Below are 24,735 nucleotides of genomic sequence, written 5' to 3' on the forward strand. Positions count from 1 at the left end.
GATCCTATACGACATAACGGCAAGTGCAACTTTTTTAAAGTTTTGTAAAGTTGATAATAATGATAATTGTCTAGCTTTTTTTTTTTTTTTTTTTTTCAGTACTTTGATATACTGTATTGTCAATAAAGGCTTCTTCAAGGAGTTTCATATTGAAAAGAAATAACATGCTATAATTAATTTATTCGCAATGCACTGAATACTACAATACTGGCAACTACGTGAGTCTGATGATTTTACGTTTGTTGCGTGTGTTGTACATGGAGGGAAGAAAAAAAAAATAGAACAAAAAAAAAAGTGTCTTAAGGCTTTACGTCACGTTATGTAACGATAGCTGGCAAGAGTTATACCATCTAAAGTAGTCGCTGTCCCAAAACGCACCGATAGATATGGACTAAACTCAGGAACAGTGATTCAGAGAACTTTGAAGGCGTTTCGTGTCAAGGTAACAACGCCGTATTTGTATCAGAAAGAGCAGTGTGTTTCTACAGACATCAAAGGACGTTGACGATAACGTAAGTACCACCCTTCTCTGCTCCTCTCTTTCGGAAAAATATAATACAGTATGGAATTTCACTATTGAAAAAAAAAAATAATAAATGCGCTGTTATCTTTAAAAATATATACACACCGTGATTATTTTTTTCAAATGAACAAAACTTTTCTTTTTTCTTCTTAGTAGAAAGTTTGTGGTTTATGCTATATACTGTTTGAGAAGAGTTCACCGATTTTATGTTATAAGATAAAAACCTATGATTGTATTCATGAAAATATCGCATTGTCAAAATGAAGTGAGTAGCACGTGCGCCGTTAATGAAAGTTCGAAAATGCTGAGGGAAAAAAAAAAAAAAAAAAAAAAAAAAACGATTTCTTGTAACATTTAGAAATAGTTGTTCTTCTTTTTGTTTGTTCGGCATTGAAATGCCATTAAAATGTTCCCTGCTTCGAGATTTTCCTCAATAAAATCGGTAATTTTATTTCTATTTCATACTTCGTAAAACAAATAATTTATATCTTTTATTTGAAATTTCTATTAGTGCATTTACGGAAAGGTGCCCATCTCATATATAGGATTAAATATAGCACATGTTCTTGAAAAAATGTTTATCTAAATAGTGCATGTTATTAGATATACATTAAGAAACTGGTTGCTTTTTAAAAATATCAATGCATATGGCATTTTTAAAATTAATTTATTTAGTTCTCATTCATATTTCGTATTAAAAAAAAGTTCCGTACATCTGTCATTGTCTAAACTCTAAATGAAGGTTCAATTCAGCTAGGTTTGTAACATGGCGTTACTAATAAGTCTTCCCCAAGAAAGTTCTGTTCTTTAACTTTCTCTGTCTCTCCATTCCTTTCTTTGACTCTTATTTTCTGTTTTCTTATCTGCTCTATAAGTCTATGTTCATTATAAGTTATTCAATTAACTAAGTCCATTCTGTTTACCTTATTTGCCCTTCTCTTTTATTGATGTAAAATACCTATAGATTCCGAAAGTCATCTCTCCTGTTTTTATATATTTCATTTTAACCAATTGTTTTTTCATAAAATGTTTATTTGACAGTCTCCATCATTAATAGTTCTCGTAATTTCTAGCGAGAGTTCCATTAAGAAAGCCGTTGTTAGTGTTACATACTTTGTATGTCTTGGTTAAGCTAAAACCATTTTAACCTTTTCAATGTCTCTCCTACTTCTTGTTTATATTTCTAACTTTTAATCAGAACTTAAATATTTCAATTCCATCAACTGGAATAAGTTGCAAGGCTGGTTTATCTCCGCATATCGTTTTCATGAATCCGCAATATTCTAAATTTAATACAGAATTTTACATGCGTACGCAATTCAAAATGTCCGTTGTATCGATACAAATGTTGCATATTAAAAAAAAAAATGTAATAAAGTAGAAAAACTTGGTGTTCAACGAATTTTTCCTTACGCCAGATATTTAGTCAGCCATCGATAATATAATGGTGCAACAATTATTATTTTAACGCTTATTTGAAAGGGGGGCGGAGTATAAACAGTTTTAATAAGCCTTCATATTACCTTTTTATTTTCATTTTTAGGAGCTGTTCTCGATGTACTGTCAAGATTTTGTCATTAATATTTTCATAAAATATTAATGACAATATTAATATTTTGTCATTAATATTTTATTGGAACATTAGAAGTCGTTCGTCCATTTTTGTGAGTAAGAAGAAAGTCCGTTTTGTTATTAAAAATCATTTTTCACAGAGAAATGACTGGGGGAGAAGGGAATAAAATAGAATAAAAAAAAAAAACAGTTATCTAATTTTTGAACGAGTCTTAATAATCTCTGCAAATCGCCTTAGTAATGCTTCTCTACTACCCCCATCTCTGCTGGTCTGATCAACGTCCTTCTTGGTATTGCAATTATTTATAGAACGACAATAAAAATAAAGAAATAAAATTGCAAGTTTCAACTTGTTAAAAAGCAAATCAAAGATATATTGCGGAATAGTCGTAAGCAACTGCTAAGTTCGACCTAATATTAAAAAATATATACACTTGAGGCTACCCTCAGCCAAGTCATACCGTAAAGCACCTCTCTCTCTCTCTGTGTGTGTGTGTGTGTGTGTGTGTGTGTGTGTGTGTGTGTGTGTGTGTGTGTGTGTGTGTGTGTGTGTGTGTGTGTGTGTGTGTGTGTGTGTGTGTGTGTGTGTGTGTGTGTGTGTGTGTGTGTGTGTGTGTGTGTGTGTTATGGTCCATTTGCTGAGTTGCGAGATTTAAATTCAGTGTTTCTTTATAAGGAAAAAAAAACATATTTTTCTGTGCCAGAGATTAATTCTATAATCGGCTTAAGAAAAAAAAAATGAAAATGTTCTTCAAGTTATTGACTAGAATTGAAGTCAAGACTAGACTAGAATATACATGGCTCGACAAATTATGCAAAATCCTACTCTCCACAAAAAAAAAAAAAAAATAAATAAATAAAAATTACTCGTCTAAGATCCCGCCCCTCACTGTTTTTTTAACATATGTTAAAAAAATCAACAGGAGTTCTTCATAGAACTCCTGTTGATTTTTATGATTTTTATTATTATGATTAGCTGGGAACTAATCACTTTATTTGTTTGGCAAACATTTCCATTGTGTCAGAAACATTCCAAGACAGAGAAGACAATAGGGAGAGCAGTAAAAAAATCATTGATTTTGGTTTTTTGGGGAAAAAAAATGTTACATTAATGTTTGTTACTAAAGAGTCAAAAAAGATTTTGTTTAGAAAAAAATATTTTAATTAAATAAAAAAAATATTCTGTTTTGTGTAGTCTACAGCTTAAAATCTACTTGCCACGGGCAAGTGTATTTTTCGAGCTCTGTCTATAAACTAAAAGGAAAACATGAAATGTTTTCATTTATGTGTGTGTGTGTGTGTTCTTCGATAATTTAGAGCAGGGATCGCCAAACTTCTTTGACCGTCGACCCCTTCAATAGTTTCTTGATTTTTTATCGATCCCCTCTATTTTACTATTACGTAATTATGACAGGACAAGCAAAAAATACGCTTATGTGAGTTTTTAGATTGTTTATTTTATAGTTACAGTGTTTCTTGTATGTATAATATAGTATATATTATTATATTGGCTTAACGCCAAAGGGATACATTTTTGTTTTTGGCGTCCTTATTAACATTGCATATTTGATAGGAGGGATAAATAATATATAAAATTTAATTTACATAACAAAATAATAATAATACAGTCTTCCTATAGGTATGTATAGGATGTACCACGGGCGGGAACCACGGACATCCGTTTATTTGTAAATACGTCATTTTGGCCTACATGATTGGCCTCCGTGACTATTTTCATGACCTTGCTCCATCTTACAGGTCCTATTAATGTCACTGTTCTCACGATTCACTCTTAATTGCGTTGTCATTCAGGATGGAGGTAATCCAAGTTAACTGAATTAACTATTACCCCGTAGAAGCTGATACACTCTGGCGTTTTATACTGTCAATGGTTCGCTTCCGTTTTTAGATCTAAAGCTGAAGAATCTGGCAAATTAATCTCCATTTTTCAGAAACCAACCCATAGTGACATCTCAAAAATTAGGCATAATGTCAACACTGGAAGCAAAAGTCCGTCGTCTCGTTACTGACCAGGAAGATCTATGCAAGGAACTCCATTTTTTGAAAAACACCTTTTTAGCAAAATGGTTACAATAAAGGCATCGTTTCAAAAAAAAAAACTTATAAACCCACACCTCTCGATGCACCTCCAGTAAAGAATCAAAGTTTTTTTTTACTCTTCTCTACATTAGTTTATTTCCGTGAAACTCACCAAAAAAGAACACAGAGTGGGCGTAAACCCTCGACACAACCCTCTAAAATATTCAGGAGTTCACCGACTGTGGTGTGGCAAGACCATGAACAGATTGAGAAATGAATTGAACACTGCATCAAGGAACATGGTAGAGATCGAATACGACAGAAGTGAGGCCACAACTGTATCATTATATGAACTCTTTCTTCAGCTGACCTACAAGAAGCCTCGACATGAAGGTTCATGGAATGAATCTGAACTGTTACACAGTTGTTACGACAAAACAGAGAGAAAGAGAGAGAGAGAGAGAGAAATCTTAAATCTAGAAATGGGATTAGATTCTAAACACTTAAATATAAATCTTAATATTAATATATATACATATATATATATATATGATGTACATATATATATATTATAATATATTTTCATAATGTGTTTTCATACCATAAGTGGTGATAATTCATTTTGTTAATTAATAGAAAGCAGAGCAAAAATATATTCTCATTCTGAAAAAGAACTCTGAAGAAGAATATAGTTAGCGGAATTTATCAACACACACACTGGTTTAGGTCATTTTTATATTCAGAATTTTCAAGCTTTTTTTTTATAGTATTAGAAATGGTTGGTAATACTAAGTGAGCAACGTATATGAGATTAATAACAACAATAATAAATTCTTCAAACGAAATATTGGTCTCTCAGGCAAATGCTGAAATTCGTTATTATTTTTTGTCCTTTTTTAGATTTTTTTTTTGTAACAATTTCAGTTTCGCTTCATTCTTCTAGCACAGCGATTTTCAACCGGTGTGCCGCGAAACACCAGGTGTACCGCGAGATTTATGAAAACAAATTAATTGAAAGAAATAATGTCGTAATTTGCGCCTTTTTTTATTAGTGTCTGGTCTTCTCTCTTCTTGTGTGTGTGTAAATCAATCAAAATTATGCCTATTTTTTGTCAGATCATCAAAAAAATTAAAAGAATATATTTTTAGTCTGCCACAGAATTTTAATAATTAGTCTAGGTGTGCCGTATTATGGAAAAGGTTGAAAATCACTGTTCTAGCATCATCTTCTGTCTTCCTTTACTGCAACATTCATATTGTGTAGTTGTCATAGTTACCGTTGGTCATTTAGATGTGTTAACGGTCTGTCAGACTGAGTTTTCACCTCCCCCCTTTTCTCTCCTGCTTGATGAACTCTTAACAGCTAGGATCGCTAAATTCGGTGTACAGCTTTTGTTTAGTCTGCTTGATTCGTGAGTCAGATATTTTAATAGCACGATGGACAATAAAAAAATTAATAGATAAACAAAGCTTATTTGACGCGATATGATAAATTGTGTGTATAACAGTGGACCTCCCATGATGAGTCTTTGACTCCATGGAGGTTTTTATAATAATAATAATAATAATAATAATAATAATAATAATAATAATAATAATAATAATAATAATTCACATTTTAAAGAAAGCCATACAAAGAAAATAAAATTAATTTAATTTAAACGAAATACTTCTTGCTTATGAATTTGTGAATACAGTAAAATTATAATAATAATAATAATATTATTATTATTATTATTATTATAAAAATATTATTATTATTATTATATTATTATTATTATTATTATTAAACGACACTTCCATGGAGTCACTAGACACATCGCGGGAACCTATTCCACATTAGTAATCGATATATCAGTAATGTGGAGTGGGTACCCGTGGGGTCGCTCTACTATCTAAAATATATCTGGAGTTACTGCCGAAGCAACTTAGCCTATGAGGTCATACAGTGCAACCTGTAACTCAATTTTTACCAAAAATGGAGCTGCCTCATTTTTGTGGAAATGTCTCTAATTACTAATCTATTTCACAAATCTGTTTTTGTTTTGTTAATTGCACGCATTTTCTAGTCTTCAGTGTAATATTAGAAATGTAACAGCACTAAACATAGCATATATTTCTTTTAATGTATATTTTCATTATTTAATAAGGGTTACGATATTTTAAACACATGTAATTTAAAATTACATTATTTTATATGGGATTTTTAAATGTACCAAATTTACTCTCGAAAACCTTAATTGGTGTTCCTTGTCTTGAAGAAATGTGGGGATTAATTGTTTGGGGTTTCTCTAAACTCTTGCTGGATAATACAGATCTCTCCCCGTTCACTATATACTACGTTAAGATGGATATCGTTGGGGAGGGGGGGGGGGATGACTTAAAGGATTAGACTGTATTTTTCCTCATTGGAAAACACTAAAGGCTTTGAGTTCTAGATTATTCAATTCCTAGTTTGAGCCTAAAGGGTTACATTATATATACATATTTGATTTTGAGTTCTAGGTTACTTAGTTGCTATATATATACATGTATATATTTATTTATTTAGCATCGAAGCCATTATTTTCATTATTATTAGAGGAGGTTCATATACCTGGAATAAGTTTTTCACGGTTAATCTACTACATATTTTAGTCAGATCAAGAATTCATAAGAGGTAAGTAAAACAATCGAATTCTTTATATGTTTCTTATCATAACTCAAATGTAAGATTTAGCCTTTATTTCTCTCCATCGCTCTAAATAATTATCCAGACTTGAGAATTTTACCTAAACCGTAAGAGCTAAAACCACCAATTTTGGTATACAGTTATCACACCGTAAAACAACTTAAAAGTTTTTTTTTTTTTATTAGATTTAGGTCTTTCTCTGAGCTAAAGGGTTTTAATATTCGAGACTGTTTATTTGGTCTGCAGTTTCCAATCGCTTTTGCAATAACAAATCGCATGGTTATCTTTCAAAGTGACAAGAATGGATTTCAGAGCGAATTGTCTTGAACACTGTCGGTGTCAGGTTATTTTGCGCCATAGGCAACGTTTATAAGTGCGCCCTTATTTCATAAACTAAAATGTTTCTAATTGACATTAAATAAAATAAAATTGTCTTTCAGGTTAAATTAATAGGGCTTTTTTTATTTTCTTTTTTAATTAATTTGAAAATTCTCTGTTATAATTCATTTACAAAAAAAAAAAAAAAAGTTATAAAATACCGAAATTTAATATTTTAAAATGTTAACGTTTTAAAATATTTATCTTAACTGAATTTTAAATAGCGGTAAGTTCAAATCATTTAGGTAAAGAACAAAAAAGAACCAAGAGTTAAACAGTAAAATAGTGTGATGTGTGAGGGATAAGGAAAAAGAATCGATACCTAAAACATATATCACTATTTAATTTTGATATTTTAGTAAAGTATGAATAAAGCATAGCTTGAAGTTTTGTGTCCCTTCATGACTTGAGCCCTAGACGGTTGCCTAGTTCACCTAAAAGGTAACGCCGGCCCTGGTCTTGAACATAGGCAAGTATTGCTGTTTCAAGTCAGAAAATACTTTGTTCTAAAATAAAATAGAATAACTGCAAATGTTTCAACAAGGTTGGATAGTCTATTTCAGCTCTGTAGACCGTCGTATTACGTATATTTCTAGGGATCTTAGTACGGCTTTCTTATTAAATGAATTATTATGCAAGAACATTTTTGACTTAGAACCAAAGTTACCCCCTTTTAAATTTTTTGGACCCACGAACTGCAAAAATGTTATACATCACACAAAAAAAGTGATTTTTAAAAATTATTTTTATGACTATACATGATATAAGAGCATAAATAGAATATAATACATAAAGCGGAAACAAAACAGAGTAAGATATACTACCACAAGCACCACTACTACTCCTAATAATGATATACATTGTTATGATTACTTTCAAGTGAATGTAATATGTTGTAAATTCTTTTACATACAACATATTTTGTGGTATAGAAATTTTTATATTTCCCACAATTTTAAAAGGGTGGTGAGTACAACATTTTAATCATTTTGCTAAAATCATTGTTAGCGAATTACAGAACCTACAGCTTTATGATTTACTATTATAGTATTATTGTAGTACAGTAAACCCTCGATTTAACGGACAGAATTTCCAGTCCGTATGTCACATGTGAAAATTAACACCCTGTTAATTTTAAAATGCTTTAACCAAGATTTACTTATAATTAAATTAACAGGTTATTTTTTGTTATTAATTTCCTGTTACTTTTAACAAATTTTGGCGAATAGGCCATCATATGTTGGAAAAACACATAGTAATTTAGCCGACATAAATGAGTCACCGCTCATAAAGCATGTTCAGCGAATGATTAGGACGTGATCACACCAATCGCATTCTAATTTGGTCTTTTGTCGCGTGGCGTGACTTTCTGCGGCAGTTTTATTACACACATTTTCGTAATTTTAGGGAGTTAATTAAAAAAAAAAACAGCAGAATTCAAAAGTTCAAAAAAACTTGATAGTTTTTTTCAGAGCAGGATTGCTTAAACCAAGCGCCTCAACATCGAACATTAACTTATCTAAAAGTGTGTGTGTAAAACATTTTTTTTTTTTTGTTATTACAGTGCTAATATTGATAAAATTGCAGTATAATGTTACAGATATTTTTATTTAAAAAAAATTCGCGATTTAACGGAGACCCCTTAATCCCTATTAGTCCGTTAAATCGAGAGTTTACTGTATATATAGTCAGAGGCTTTGACAACTAACGCTAGGCCTGGGGAAAAGAACTTACTGGGACCTCTGAAATTGAAAAAAAAAGCAGAAAAAAACTACGTCTGGGCCCTTAAAAATCGCTGATCCGTGGAATCGTACCCCCCCCCCCCTCTCCCTCTCGTCGGGGCTATATATAGTATTCTGAACCTGTGGTTTAAAATATCACTAACGAAAGAAGCTTGTTTGTTCATTTCTGCATCTTTATATTTTGACAAGGAAGGAGTTAAATTTAAGTGTAATGTTTATTTGTAGACACTTCTTAATTGCTACTACAAATCAGATTTGTGCATGCATAATTGACAGTGATGCCATATTTAAAAGAAAGTTATGTTAATTTCTTTTCGTTCGTTATAGAATGTAATTAATATTATTCATAGATGGCCACGTCAAAAAAAAATTAGTAAAAATAAACATTTTGCCACAAAATTTTCAAAAAAAAAAAGAGGCATATCCTGAAGATTTTTATAGTAATCCTGATTCCAGAGATGAAAGCTCCAAAATCTGAAAAGGCGGAGGGAACCTTGCTCAGAACTTTTTGTTTAATATTATACTGCGATTTTTTTAAATATCTGTTGTTGTGAACTTTCCAATGAACTAAACCAGCACAAGCTGTTTACAGATAGAGATATCTGAAATCCTTATTTAATGTCTTCTGAATACTTCAGCATAATAACCCAATAGAGTCTAATAGTCAATCAGATTCTCGAATTTCACTGATTATTTCGAGTTTATGTTTCAAAATGTGAAAAGAATTTCTACTTCTTTTAAAATTTACCAATGGAAATTATTGTCTGAGAGTTTTGTGAACCCATGAAAGATGAATTCTAACAAAAATGAAAAGAAGACATGAATGTATACCAGTTCATTAAAATTAAAGATAATATTGTGAAGCAAGAAAGCCATTTCAAAGCCTGAATGTAAAGGGTGAGGGGGAGGGGGAGAAGATAAAGACGATTAGGTAGGTTTTTTTTTTGTTGTTGTTCTTTCGGTTGACTTATCCATATTAGCTCCTAAAGAAAGACAAAATCCAACTTTATATTTCAATGATTGCATTTTATTTATTTAGCGATTATATCATTCAGCTAAGACCAAAAGAGATTAGTCGTCTTGAAGTAATTTCTAAATATGTCTGTAACATTTTCCGTTCTTAATGGGGCCGTTTAAATCTGTGGATGTTTGTCTGCGGGTCACATGCGTTAAAAACGGTCCTTAGAGGATGATCATTAATTAACTGAACTGCCATCAGAATCAAAGCGACAGAAACAGAATCAAAGTTTTTATGATGGTTTTAGGTACCTTGGACAGAAAGAGACAAGAGGCTGCGTGGTTTTTCCTCAATGTTCAGAATCAGAAAAAAAAAAAAAAACTTTTTTTTTTTCCTGGCATTGATTATTATGCAAAATCTATACTACCGTAACCAACTGGTTTGTACTTCATTAGGTGTTTTCTATGCTAAGCCTTTAAAAACTAACAAGAATTTATTGGTAGACGTCGCTAGTTTTCATTTTATATTTATTAATTTACATGTTAAGTCGTTGACGCTTTTAAGGCTAACTGTAAGTCAACAGAAGAAGCAAGCAGTTACATAAAATATTACTTATAAAGTCAGTTGAAAATTGAAACGTTAGTAACTGGGATGGGGTGAGAGATCTATAAGGGTTAAATTTGGAAAGCTAAATTCGCTTCGAGGAGTGCGAAGAAAACGTAACCTAAATAACTTCATTCTTATGCATCTCGACTAAGACAACCAGAATCAACTGTATTTTCATAAAATGTTCACGTTATGAATAATTACACTGTTGACAATTAACAAGGTTGAATTTGGTGGTTTTATATTTCTTGATCCAATTTAACAGTTTTGAAAACGAAACCAGGACAAAAGACAAAATGAAAATGGGAAATATTAAGCAGGTTCAGCTGTAACTGTTACTACATCGACAGAACAAAGAGATTATTTTCTACTTGTGTCATTCATTTAAGTTGTCTGCTAGCGAAGAATTTCTTTAATTCCATTTGCTGGGAACATTCATCTCTTTCTCTTCTCAGAAAGCTTAAAGGCTCAAAATAGTTCAGACTTTACGACATTTATTTTTATATATTTGATGGTGTCTTGACAGAGAATGCCAGCCGCCTAAATCGCCTGCTGTCAGTCTGACCTCTTTCTATAACATTGCTCAGGAATCACTTCAAAAGCTCGTGGGCGATGAAGTTAGCGGCCTGTTTACATCATCCTTGCTTAACTGGGACGTTTGTGGCACACACGTTTGTCCTAGAGTACGGTGTTGCGGACGCAAGTACGAAGTGGTGAACGAGAATGGCTACAACTTCAAGTTCTAAGCAAGGGTAAGCCTTAGCAATGATACGCAGGCGAAGTAGGACATATTGTGGGTGGGGTCTAAAAATTGTTAAAATGAATATAAAGATGAGTGAATGTGCTTTGGTAACTGCACTGCTATACAAGTGCATTTAATTGCCAGTTAGTCCCTTATCCACATCTTATGCCGATTTCATAAAAGCGGATATATTATACCATAAACGCAATATTTTACTCCGTTTTGGGTGGCATGTTATTAAGTGAACAAGAACAATCAGTTCATGTTTTTCTAGCCGTTATCTGCGGTTAAACTGCAATGCAGTCGGCTTGGACGATGCATCGAAATATCTCCGTGTCTGTATGTGTGTGTGCATGTCAGAGAGAGAGAGAATCACTGACGATAAAATTTATAACTACCTTTTGCACGTATTGCGCAAAAACATTATGTTATCCAATATCCATTATAAATGGAATTGGAAATATATTATTTTTTATTTTATTTAAATTTTTTAATGCCTCAGTACCTTGCAGGTGTTATCAAATAACTTTAAAGCGGCGAAATTTTCGGATACAGTTTGAAGCAGGTACTCAGATTGGCTATATATGGGTGCAAAATTTCGTTCGGAGCATTTTCGAAAACCTGTAATAAGGAAAGATAAAAATAAAATATACAAATGACTTTTTTAATAGCATTTTCAGAAATATTATTTATTTATTTAATTATTTTTAGTCGGTTTAGGACAAACATCTTCTGCAATGTTACCAGCAAAGGCTGGTCGATGGTAGAGCCTCTGCTACTAATGACTCGCAAAAAGTTAAGCAAGTTCGAGCGCGGTAGTAGTTGGAAGGGATTAATCTTTTGATGCTGTTGGCACCCTCTCCCTCGCTGAGTCTTTGGACTCCCTGGAGGTATCACATAATAATAATGTTTCGATTGGATCCAAACACAGTCTAGCTTTCCAACTTTCACCCAACACAAAAATTGTCTTAGTATATTTTACATACTTGGTGGAAAATTTTACTTTGGTGATTTTATCTTTGTGCCTAGGCATAAGCACCCAGTTCCTGTGGAATTTTTTTTTATCTCTAATTAAAACTATAAATATTTATGTGTATAAATTTACTCCTGTTAAACATTATATACGGCAGTAGGCAAAATGTAATGTATATAAAGTTCAAAACAAACTTGTTTCTAATAGCAAACTTTTTTTTTTTTTTCGCTCCTTCTGGGTTATGATTCTGTTATTATGGTGAATTCAGAGAGATAGCGAGGAAGGATTTTCCACCAAAAATCAGAAGAAATATTGTGAATTTTCAGTTAAATAAAAATGAGGAGAAATGGTGAATTTGTTGGTAAATGAGTTCAAAGTGAAATATGACAGGTAATGCAAATGATTGTTAGTATTTGGTGAAATGTTAATGCAGTTAGCCAATGAACTGGATGGAGATATCCATGTAATTTAGGGAGGTACCTTTAAATTTGTGCTCGTATAAATAATTATGGATATTTCATAGATTATGGTGCTAATCAGTAGTAAAGAAAACTACATGAAAAGTTGTGCTTTTTTGTAGTTATGTTCACACACAAGGTATTTTAACACTCCTAGATATATCAAAGGATGGAGTTTATTCATAGGATAATAGATAATTATTGATAGTGATGTGAAAGGTTATATTTATAGATCACTTTGGTTATATTCTCAGATATATCCTGATGATGGGAAAAGGGATGGGAAAAGTTTCTGTATGATCTTGTATGTTGTGTGTGTGGGGGGGACAATAGTATTTTATGATTTTTACATAAAATACTATTGTTCTAATACTAATGTAAAAGATAATTGAATTGTGTGGCAAGAGCTGGGCTGTTAAAACAAATTCCCTGGCTCTTTTATGTCAGTGTTTTAACAAGACCATATTATTACATGGGGATTGTGTAATTGTTTCTATACTATTTGTATATTTGTATTACTGTTTATGTAATATTTTCCAGCATATATTGAATTCCTGAAAAGAGAAAAGATAGTAAACCATTTGAAAGTTGTGTGACTAACATGTCTGAAACAGTCCACTTAAATATTTCTTGATTTAGTTAATTATTCTCTTCTACAGTGACATAATGAGGGTATGAAGCACCTGTGGCAAGTATCTAACTCCCCCTCCCCCAACCCAAAAATGTTATACGTTTTGCATCCCAAACCTAGTTGTGCCCATGGTGGGCGTCTCTTTTGCCACACCCTCGTTACAGCACTGCTCTTCTATTTAGTAAAGTGTGTTTTTGGTTGCTGGTTATGAAATACAATAAAAATGTATCTGATATGTTTTGGCTTTAGGGATCAAGTAGCAAACAGATCATGTGCCTAACGTGTGCCAGGGCTGTGTGTGTAAAGGGCTTTGGTCTCGTTCTGTATAGAAATTAGCCAAAGAGGAACTGGAAGAGAAAAAGGAGATGAATTATTTATTGTAACTGACAAGAAATTCTATTCTTGTTTTAATCCTATACATAAGTGTCTGCATAAGGATGAATTAAATTTATGACTTTGTCTTCTTTTTTCATCAAACGTAAACAAGGAGAAACCTGTGTACATTTGATTTAAAAGACTTTGATTTGATTTGCATTTGATATTAAATAACTAATATTCATATTGTATTCCTTGAAAAACATAAGGGGAAGACTGTTAAACAATACAGCAGTAGCAGGGATGAAGGAGGAGGAAAAGAAACTTGTTCTCTGAGATTCATGTTGTACTGTGAAGAAATGTTGGGTGGCAACTGCACATGTTCCAGTAGACTTAGTACTGAGTGGGGAAATTATTGATACTATTTCATATGAACGTTTGCCATGGAAATATTTATAGAATACACATATTGCAGAAACCAACTGCTTGTGTAAAAGTGGGAGGTGAGAGTTGGTAAGTGATGGGTTATTAATCAATCTAATCACCCTCCTCTGTATTGAGCCAAGCATTTTGAGGGGACCCCCACTTGTGTGTATAAGGTTAACAGCCTCTTCATCGGGGTGAAGTAACATCTTGAGTGAAAGAGAAAACCTAATTTTTTAGAAGCAAGCTGAGGAGGCAATGGTTGTGACGTTTGTGCCAGGAGAGGCTTGATATCAGGGTGATTCCAAGAAGAAAAATCTCATCTTGTTTGGAAATTTCAGTGTTGCCAAAGTTATTAGTGGGAGAAAATGGTTATTTTTTTGTGAGAAATAAGGCAGAACTGGGTTTTGCTAGCATTGAAATTAAAAGGTTATCTGGACCCCATTGGAGAACAGCTTGGAGATCAAAATTGAGGGCAGTGGTAGTTGATGTTCTGTAGGTTGAGGTGATTTGTGTAAAGTAAGGCTTATCAAATGAAAGGGAGGAGTGCAATGTGCTGTTATCTGCAATGTATATTGGGTTGGGAAGCAACTGAAGTAGGTCACTAGGATATATAGAAGGTCTTGAGGGTTGGTGAGAGGATAAGGAACCATCCACCATCACATAGTGTGCATCCAGATAGAAAGCTGGCAGTCCAACTGCAAGAAGCCCTGGGACAGACCAATTGATGGGAGTTTGTTTATTAAGCCTTTGTGCTAGACAAAAGCTTTGGAGATATCAAGTGCAACCACTTGAGTTTTACCAAACTTCCTCATGGTATTTTTCAAGAGATGGGTGTCTACCTGAATATAGAGACTGTTGACTTCAAATCAACCTAGACCACTTTGTAAGTAATGGGATCTTCAAAAGCTAGGTGATCCTTCAGCTCATCCTAACTTTAGTGAGTGATCTGAAGGACCTCTACCTCATTAATTCTGGATCACTCAAAGACATTCAGCAGTGATTTCATTCAGTGACACTTATATTAAACTTTTGGTTAAAAATAGTTATGGAAAGTATTTTCTGGTTACAATATATATTGTATTTGATAATAAATTATATTCTTGTTTTAATCTTATACTGAAGCATAAACAAGAAGTAACTTCACAACTGGTCTAATTGTATATAAAGGCTGTTGAGGTCACATTAATTGCCTTTAGTATCCCATAAATGATCCCAAAAGTATCTCTCATCCAGAGTATTTAATAATGAAGCAATACACCTATTTATTTTACTTGTACAGTATATAGAAAATATATGATATCTACATATTTAACTTTGGTTTGGCATTTTCTTGGGTCTGGCTCCCACTGATGAGACTTCAGTAAAGGTCAAAACTGTCCTGGTACTAATCCTTCTGATAATGGTTTTGCAGTATGGGATACTTAAAGCAACTGATGTGAAGTCAATAGTCTCTTTACAAAAGTAGAAGAATCATTAAGTTCCTGTCAGGTATCTTCTCCCTCCAGGAGATTGACTACCATGTGTCTCCACCATGTCTTATTCTGTGCCTCTCTGTTGCATTTCTCATATGAGAGATAGGTCCAGTCTTCTATATTTTTCATCCACTCCAGTCTTTGTCTTCCTCTCTTTCTCTTTCCCTCGACAGTTCCTTCGAGAAGTGTCCTTTGTAGGCAGTTATGTCTCTCAGAATATGTCCAAAAAATCTGACTTTTCGCTTTTTAATTTCTTTCATCAGGCTCCTGTTGACGCTTGCCATCTCTAGTACCTCTTCATTTGTCTTTTTTTCTTTCCATGATATTCTCATAATTCTTCGCAGCATCCACATTTCAAAGGCCTCCAGTTTTTTCACACTCAGATTGGAGAGTGTTCATGTCTCTACTCCATATAATATGGAGTAGAGACATGGACATTCTTAGTCTTGTTTTCAGATTTAATTCTCCAGGAGATTGAGGGTTTCATCTATAAGAGTTTTGAGGTCATATTTGTTTTCAGCTAGAAGAACAGTATCATCTGCATATCTTAGGTTATTAATTCTCTAGATGTTAGTAGATTTTTCATACTGTTGAAAGTTGACCTTGCGCTTTCAATCCTTTTTCTAATTTCATCTTCTGTCCTGCCATCCTCTGTGATCAAATGTCCGAGATATATGTATTTTTGCACCTGTTCTAATTTATTTCCTTTTGTATCAATGCATATTTTTGGTATTTTCTTTTCTCTTGCAGTTATCATGATTTTTGTCTTTTTAAAGTTGAAACTGAGGCCATACTGTTCGCTATACTTGAGGAGTTCATCTATAAGAGTTTTGAGTTTATATTTGTTTTCAGCCAGAAGAACTGTGTCATCTGTATATCTTAGGTTATTAATATTTCTTCCCCCTACAGTGATTCCTTTGAGGTTACTAATTTTATTAAATATTTCTTCTGTGTACAGGTTAAAGAGAATCGGAGAAAAGACACAGCCTTATCTCACACCTTTCTGAACTGGGAATTCTTCTGAAGTCTCTCTATTTATTCTCAAAGATGCAGTCTGTTCCCAGTAAAGATTAGTTAATAGCCTAATGTCTTTTCCATCCATGCCTTCCCATCATTAAGTTACACCATGTGCTTGGGTATAGGATTAAAACATGATCATTCCTTGTCAAGTAAAATATACATTGCAACCAAGTGGAAAAACTTTCTGCAAGAGAATTGTTTGCTTGTGTATTTTTCCTTTCCTCCAATTTGGAGGAGAAAATGGAGAGAGATGAGTTGTCATAACTATGCAACTGATAACATATTTATCATACTGAATCTTAAAATCCTTAACACTCCTTGCATTAGCAACACATTCTGGTAATGCTGACAATTTTCTGTAAAAAAATTTACTCCTCACACTCCTCTTCACCAGACTCTTACATAACTTCCAGGGGATGATAATAAATTTAGTTTAATTCTTTATCCAAATGTAAGCAAACAAAGTTTGTGCCTGAAGTATCCGGACCGAGGCAACTCATGGTAAAGGTGGACCAAGCTCTCATCACTACCTGTCTTAGTATCTCCCACAATGCAAAGCACATCTCCTTGTGGACATGTATAATGCCGTGCATCAAGGGAAGGGAAACCCAGACTGGTTTCGACCTTTATTGAGGTCTTATCAGTGGGAACCAGAACCAGAGGTGGTGATACTAAGGTGGAAGCAATGGAGAAGTCATATTTACCTATATGAGTTGCCAAAAGGTGTCTCACCTTATTATTAAATTACTCTGGATTTAGAGGAAGATGTTGGAAGTTTTTTTCTACTTGATTAGACTATAATAAATTTAGTTGAAAAAACTTCCAACATCTTCCTCTAAATCCAGAGTAATTTCATAATAAGGTGAGACACCTTTTGGCAACTCGTATAGGTAAATATGACTTCTCCATTGCCTCCACCTCAGTATCACCACCTGTGGGTCTGGCTCCCACTGGTGAGACTTCAATAAAGGTCAAAACCGGTCAGGGTAGTGGCCCTTCCCTTAATGCATGGCATTATACATGTCTGCAAGGAGATGTGCTTTGCACTATGGGAGATACTAAGATGGGTAGTGATAAGAGCTTGGTCCACCTTTACCATGAGTTGCCTCAGTCCTGAAGATACTTCAGGTGCAAACTTTGTTTGCTTACACTTGGATAAAGGATTAAACTAAATTTATTATAGTCTAACAAAGTGGAAAAAAAACATCCAACATCTTCCAGGGATGACTTCTTGTTTTTCCTTCTCTTGCCCTCTACTCTTTTTATAATCTCATGTGGATTAAACCAATAAAATCCTCTCACTAACTTAAATGTCTCTATCATATCACCTCTTTTCCTACTATCCACTAAACTCTGCATTCTGCATTTCTTCAAGCCCTCTCTTTTTCTCTCTCCACATAATAACTAATACTCATTGTTTTGTTATAGTATGATTAGTTAAAGATACCTTCATTAGTATTTAAATGTCTTAGTATAATATATTTAGATAATGTCATATTTGAAACCTGCTCTCAGAACTGACACTAGATTAATTTTTCTAAAAAATTATAGACTTTTAATGTAGACATTTACAGTATCATAATTATATGTCTAACTTTGCATTCTAGTGTGCATTCTAGAAGCAAGCCTACACATATTTCACCTAATTATTCTGGAAATTTGACAGCTCATGCTGATCACTTAGACCAACAAAGAAACATTGATCAGAAGAAGAACCCTGGGAAAGAGGCTGAAGTTGATCATCTGACAAATCTCTTAATTCAGTGCATGGAGAATTCTGCAGATCCACGATTTGTTGGTAAGTATTGTAATATTATCTTCTTTTATGTGTTAGGCTGAATAATGTGTTATTACCAAGATTTTTATAAACCTAATTCAGTAATAAGGCATATAAAACTTTCTCCATCATCTGTTATGTCTGTTATTATTATTATTATTATTATTATTATTATTCCTGACACCTCCAAGGAGTCCGAAGACTCATTGCGGGAGGACACCTACAACTGTCTCAACTGATACAACTGTCTCACCCACTACACCGAACCTCTACTATGAATCGTCTCAATCAACGCCATCTACCGCCCACCTCCACCACCACAACTAGTATTCTATGTCTGTAAATTGCGTGTGTTCTGAAGGGCTGATTTGTCTGTATGTGGGATGAAAAACCCGAGTTTCAGGAGAAAAAACCCTGCTACCTCCGTATGAGATCGGCTAACTCACCTTCGATTGAAATCGTATAGATAAAGATTCCTCCTGTCGCAACGAGAATCGAACTTAAGCCTATTCCAATCAAAGGGTGCAATGTACCGTCGTTCTTCCAATTGCGCTATGGAGGATTACATGCATTCACAGTCTGGGTTGTTGTCTGTTTTGAATTCGATAAAATTTCAGTTTTTTTGGAAAAATTGCTAAATGAAACAAGCAATCACAGCACAGTGGTAAAAAACATTCAACAGCCATGCAATCAGGAATACATATCCATACTTGAAGTAGAAAAGCCATCAAATGCTAGAAATGTAGAAAGGCAGCAGGAGTAGTTATTTGAGTAGATGATATTCTACCAGAAATGCTCACGTATGGAGGTATAAAAGTCTTGCAGTGGCTGCACTGTACTGTTCCTGGTACGATTTATGTATGTATACTGGAAAACAGTTGAGAAGGATTGTAGAAGAGAAGCTTGGTGAAGAACAAGCTGGATTCAGACCAAGTAGAGGCTGTCAGGATCAGATTTTCACTTTATGACTAATAGTTGAGAAATCATGGGAATATAACAGAGATCTGTATTTAAGTTTTTTAGACCTGCAAACAGCATATGACAAAGGTTCCAAGAGAAAAGCTATTCAGAATGCTACAGCTAACAGATGGCATCAATGGCAATATCATGTTAAAAATAAACATATTAGGAAAGAACTTCATGTTGTTACCATCCAGGAATGTGTTAGCAGAGCTAATCTCAGGTGGTATGGTCACTTAAATAGAATGGACAGGAAAGATTAGCAAAACAAGTGTTTTCTGCCAGGTTGGCAGCAAAACAACCCAGCGGAAGACCAAGATATAGGTAGATTGATATGGTAAAAAGTGCCTGAAAATGCAGAAATATAAGATCTGATAATGGCGAAGTCTTCTTGACAGATAACAGATTGATTTGTATGAAAATTGTAGATTATTATTGTTATTATTATTATGGGCAACTCCAAGGAGTATTTAGACTCATCGAGTCTAAATACTCCTTGGAATACTCCTATATACTCCTAACATCATGACAAGAACAACTATTCAACATTCACACAGTATCTATCATAATTCGCCCTGAACTCATTCACAGTCATGGTACCCAAAACATACTCTGGCAGCTTATTCCACTCATTCACCACTCTCCAAGTAAAAAACCTAGCTCTAACACCCTTGCTAACCACACTCTTGCCCATTTTCCATGGATGGCCCCTAGTCCTCCCACCACCAGTCCTGTTCTCAAAAATATCTTCTGAATTAATCTTATAGAAACCCTCCAGTAATTTGAATGTCTCAATCATTCCCCGCCCCCCTTCCGTCTATCAACCAATTTCTGCAACCCACAAATCTTCAACCTGTTCTCATAAGATTCATTCCATAGACCTGCTATCATCTTGGTCACTCGTCTCTGGATCCTCTCCATCAAGAAGAAACCCTGGAGCCCAAATCTGAGCACAGTAGTCTAGATAGGGGTCTATCAAGGCTCGATACAGAGGAACAATAACTTGCTTGTCTCTGCTCGTCAAAGTATTCTTCATTAACCAAGTGATTTGATGAGCTGGTTTAGCCACTTTTGCAATGTGCACCCTAAACTTCAACTCTCTATCCACCAACACTCCAAAATCCCTAGCCTCGTCAATCGCTTGGAGTACAGTTCCACCAATGTGGTATACTGCTGCTAATCTTTTCACCCCAAAATGCATAACCTTACATTTTGCCACATTAAATTGACATCCATTCTCTTTAGCTCAGTCCTCCAAACTATCCAAATTATCCTGCAAAATTTTGACATTACTGTGCATTCACTATTGCTCTACCACACACTTTCCATTATCAGCAAACAAATGAACAGTTCTTCTCAGATCCTTTCCTATATTGTTAATGAACAAATTAAACAGTAGTGGTCCAAGAGCAGAACCCTGCGGCACACGACTAGTCACAGGCCTTCTTTTGGACTCTACTCCTGAATAAACTACTCTCTGATATTTCTCCATCAACCACCCTATTATCCATCTCACCAACCCTATATCCATCCCCATATGCTGCAGTTTACTGATTACAATTCCATGTGGTATCCTGTCAAAGGCCTTACCAAGGTTCAGCAGAATCACTGTAAACCCATTACCCTTATCTAGTTCAGCCGTCACTGTGTTATAAAACGTGAGCAAGTTACTGAGGCATGATCTACCCTTCACAAAACCATGCTATCTCCCATACAGTATCCAATTGTTATCTATCCATTCCTGTATTTTCCTAGTTGACTACTTTCTCCAATACCTTGACAACGACTCCTGATATGCTGATTGGTCGGTAATTTTCAACAGCAGTCTTGGAACCTCCTTTATGCAGTGCGACTATTTTCCCCTCTTTCTCCCCCCTCGGAACTAACCCAGACCCAAGACTCAAATTAAACAAAATGGTCAAGGACACTGATGTATATCATCAGTGTCCTTGACCAAGTCCTTGACAAGCTGGTATATCATCCAATCCCACAGATGTATTCACATTGAAGTTTTGTAATAAACTATTCACCTCCACTTCATTCACCACAATTCCCATATAAGCTGTTGGTTCCTTCATTCCTGCAATATCACCACCTGGATGATATACTCTTGCAAAGTGCTCACTCAGTAATTCCACTATATCAACTGATTCGGTTACCTCCCTACCATCGGCATTCTTTAAAATCATTCTGCCGTATACATTTTTTCTTTTACTTGGAACATATCGAAAAACTGTTTGGGATTTTCTTTAGCCTGCATGGATAATTTTCTTTCATAATCCGCTTTTGCTTTTCTTACCAGACTTTATACCCTTTTGGGCTGCACTTTATACCGTTCATGAGCCTGCAGATCACCTTTCTCCTTAAATTTCCTCCACAGTTGATTCTTTTTTTGCAGCTCAAGCTTAATGGTGTTATTCATCCATTTAACCCCTACTTGATTTACTGTTCGGACTCTAGGTATACAGTCAGCCATTGCCTCCTGCAAACACTCCTTAACCACCTCCCATGCACTATCAACATCCAGCCCTTGCAGTTTTACATGCCATGGCACTGAACCAAGCAATCTCCTAAGTTTGTCATACTTAGCAGCCTGGTAATTTCACATGTACCTTGTCTTAATTGAAAATTCCACACATTTAGCCACCTGCCGGGTCAAGACTCTATGATCACTCTCACCAATTGGTGACAATGTGGTCATATTCATTACAGCCAAATTCTCGGATGCAATTACTAGGTCAAACACTCTCTGAACCCCGTAGTATTTTCCATTACATGCTGTTGCAGATAGTTATCCCTTAATAACTTCATAAAATCCAATTCCTTCCTCCCATGTGTTCTCTCCTCTTTCCAATGAATGTTACCACTCATTGCTTCTATTTTCTTATGCATACTATCTCCACATTTATTCCATCACCTGGTCTATAGTAGCACTCAACTGTATATTTTGTTCTGCTAGTCACAATCTCACACCAAATAGCCTCAAATGTGCTATTTTCTCTATCCTGCAGTTCTACTTCTATTCTTCTTGGCTGCAGTTCATCAGCTATCATCAATAACACTCCTCCCCCATTTTATTCTCTCTGTCCCTCCTGAACACACTATATCCCTCACATTCTATTCCACTAGCTATATCATCTTCTGTCAGCCATGTTTCACTAATGCCAATAACCTGTTGCCTGGAAGAGCCAACCAAGGGCAAAAATTCTTCCTTCTTGTTCCTAATACTCCTGGCATTAGTATACATGAAATGCAGAAGCCCGTTAGTCCCACCCCTATCCTGATGCCTTATACTAACTATCCCATTCTGATTTGTTCTCCTTCGTACTTGTTCGGGCATATTATACACATTCATAAATTCAACTTCCCCCCTAAAGTCTGCATATCCACTTCCACTTCATTCAACAACACTTTTTCCAGTCTCCACACACCAAATCTATTCAGATGCAAACCATCCTCTTATATAAATCCTTTTGCCCATCAAACTCACTCCACACATTGACAAACTGCACACCACTCCTCCTGCATAACCTGCGCATAGAGTCATTTGCAATTATGGCCCTCCTTCTCACCTCCTCTCTGTCAAACTGTGGCAACAAACTCACTATCTTAACTCTATAAGATAAGAAGTTAGTAATGAAGTAAGTTTTTCATATAGTACTATCATATCCTGTACACCCCTTGAGGGCATGCCAGGAATTTGATGATGATGATGACTGAGGTGAAAATGATTGATCATACTTTGATGGGAGACTTTGTTTTGAAATAGGTTGTATACATGCTCGCTCTTATTTATTAGAATAAGTGCCAGCTGAGCAGTGCCGCACTCAGGATTTAATCTTGGAGGGGGACCGAGCATTCATGATTTATTCTTGGTGGGAGGGGGCGAGTTGAGTAGACAATTTGAGAATACACACTACACATTGCATACGACCTATGACTAAGCATCTGCAGTGATCACCAATACATGATAACCGTGATCTTCTCTAGCCCAATCCGGCAAACGAAGTAGCGCTCGGTTCTCTCGAGCACTGCTTTGTTCACCTTGCATACACAGTGGCAGTGATTCCCATGAGCTGTAGGATATTCCCACCTTATGTGACCGCTAATTCATTAGTAGAAATAGAAGACACGATACAAAATAAATAAAAAAATGAATTTTAGTTAGGAAAAGATTGTAAAAAAATTTTCTAGTGTTTTCTTTCCTTTTTCTTTTGGAGGGAGGCCAGAGCCCGTCGGCCCCTCCCTGGGTGTGCCATTAGAATGGTATGCAAGAGATTGATTATATTTGAATACAGAAGGATGCAGACATTTGGAGAGACTGTTTTCTGGGCAAGTAAGTGTGTTAGGGCAGGGGCAACTAGAATTGGAAGGGTGTAATGTAACAGGGATGGCCTTGTGTGGATAATGGCTTAAGACATGAAAGGGTATACACTATATGCAGAGCCAGGTGATGTATTGGGGAGTAATATATGAATACAGCTGAGTATCAAAGATATTAGTTCTAGAGCACAACTTTTGTGGGTTAGCGTCAGGATCAGAAGACATTTCAGTATCTAGATTATTTAAGTTTCTTCAGATATCTAACTAATATACAATCTTCTTCAGGACTTTTATTATTCTTTTCTGCTTTGAGGCCTTCTATAATTTTTCTACATGTGGTTCTGTATATCTGTTTCTCTACCTGTATAGATCCTTATAAAAATCACTGTATATTTCCATTATTTTTTCTTGTACAGGTATCCCTTGATTAACGTGATTAATTAATCCGTCAATGTTACCGCATATATCAAAATCACATTAATCAAATATAATAATCAATGGTAAAAATTACAATTCGTCCATGATTGATTACTGTATTAATAATTCGTTTTATATGGTACTCTTTTAGGAAAGATAAACAATGAATGCAAAGTAAATGTTTAAGAAATGTTTGTACCTACATTAGTTACTGCAATATCAAAAAAAAGTTATCAAGAATCATTTGAACAGTTTTATTTTTTTCTTATCAGCATAAGTTCTATGATAATAATCAAAATGACTCTCCAGACCTCAATAAACAAGCATTCTTCGATTAACTATCCATTTCTTGCTGCTTAAGTGATTCTAAACTGAAATATTGCATCCTTTTCTTAATTGTTATTCCCTTCGGAACATCATCTTCACATTCCATTTGTTCATTGTCTTTATATGCACGTTGTTGTTCCATTTCAAGATGATCGTTGTAACTGAAATCTTTTGAATTTGAATCCAATAATTATTTATCATCTTCTGAATCAAAACCAATGTCTTTACCAATTGCAACAATTTCTTCAACCACGTTGTTCACAGGATTTTGAAAACCACCTAAGTTATTAGCGCATTCTGCAAAAGGTTTTCCAAACAGCTCTCATACAACTAGAAGACACTTGCTCCCACGAGTCATGAATGTTTTCAACTGCGTTTTTAATGTTAAAATTTTTAGAAAATTC

General features: G+C 34.6%; 1 protein-coding gene across 3 annotated transcripts in view; it reads left to right on the forward strand.

Moving 5' to 3' along the window:
• Positions 1-355: 355 nt before the first annotated feature.
• Positions 356-24,735, forward strand: part of LOC150109323 (lipoma-preferred partner-like) — an 82,062-nt gene continuing 57,682 nt past the window's right edge. The window contains exons 1-3 of one of the 3 annotated variants that reach the window (XM_090412557.1): positions 383-512; positions 6,687-6,794; positions 18,135-18,325. In XM_090412557.1, coding sequence (XP_090268683.1) covers positions 18,295-18,325 — 31 coding nt within the window. In that variant the 5' untranslated portion in view covers positions 383-512; positions 6,687-6,794; positions 18,135-18,294. Of the gene's footprint in view, positions 513-6,686; positions 6,795-11,090; positions 11,243-18,134; positions 18,326-24,735 lie in introns of those variants that run through there. The other 2 variants (XM_090412548.1, XM_090412540.1) reach the window with 2 other exon arrangements.

This window comes from Typopeltis vanoorti, chromosome 2 (assembly GCF_054136105.1).
Source record: "Typopeltis vanoorti isolate ZY-2024b chromosome 2, IOZ_Tvanoo_1.0, whole genome shotgun sequence".
Classification (NCBI taxonomy): domain Eukaryota; kingdom Metazoa; phylum Arthropoda; class Arachnida; order Uropygi; family Thelyphonidae; genus Typopeltis; species Typopeltis vanoorti.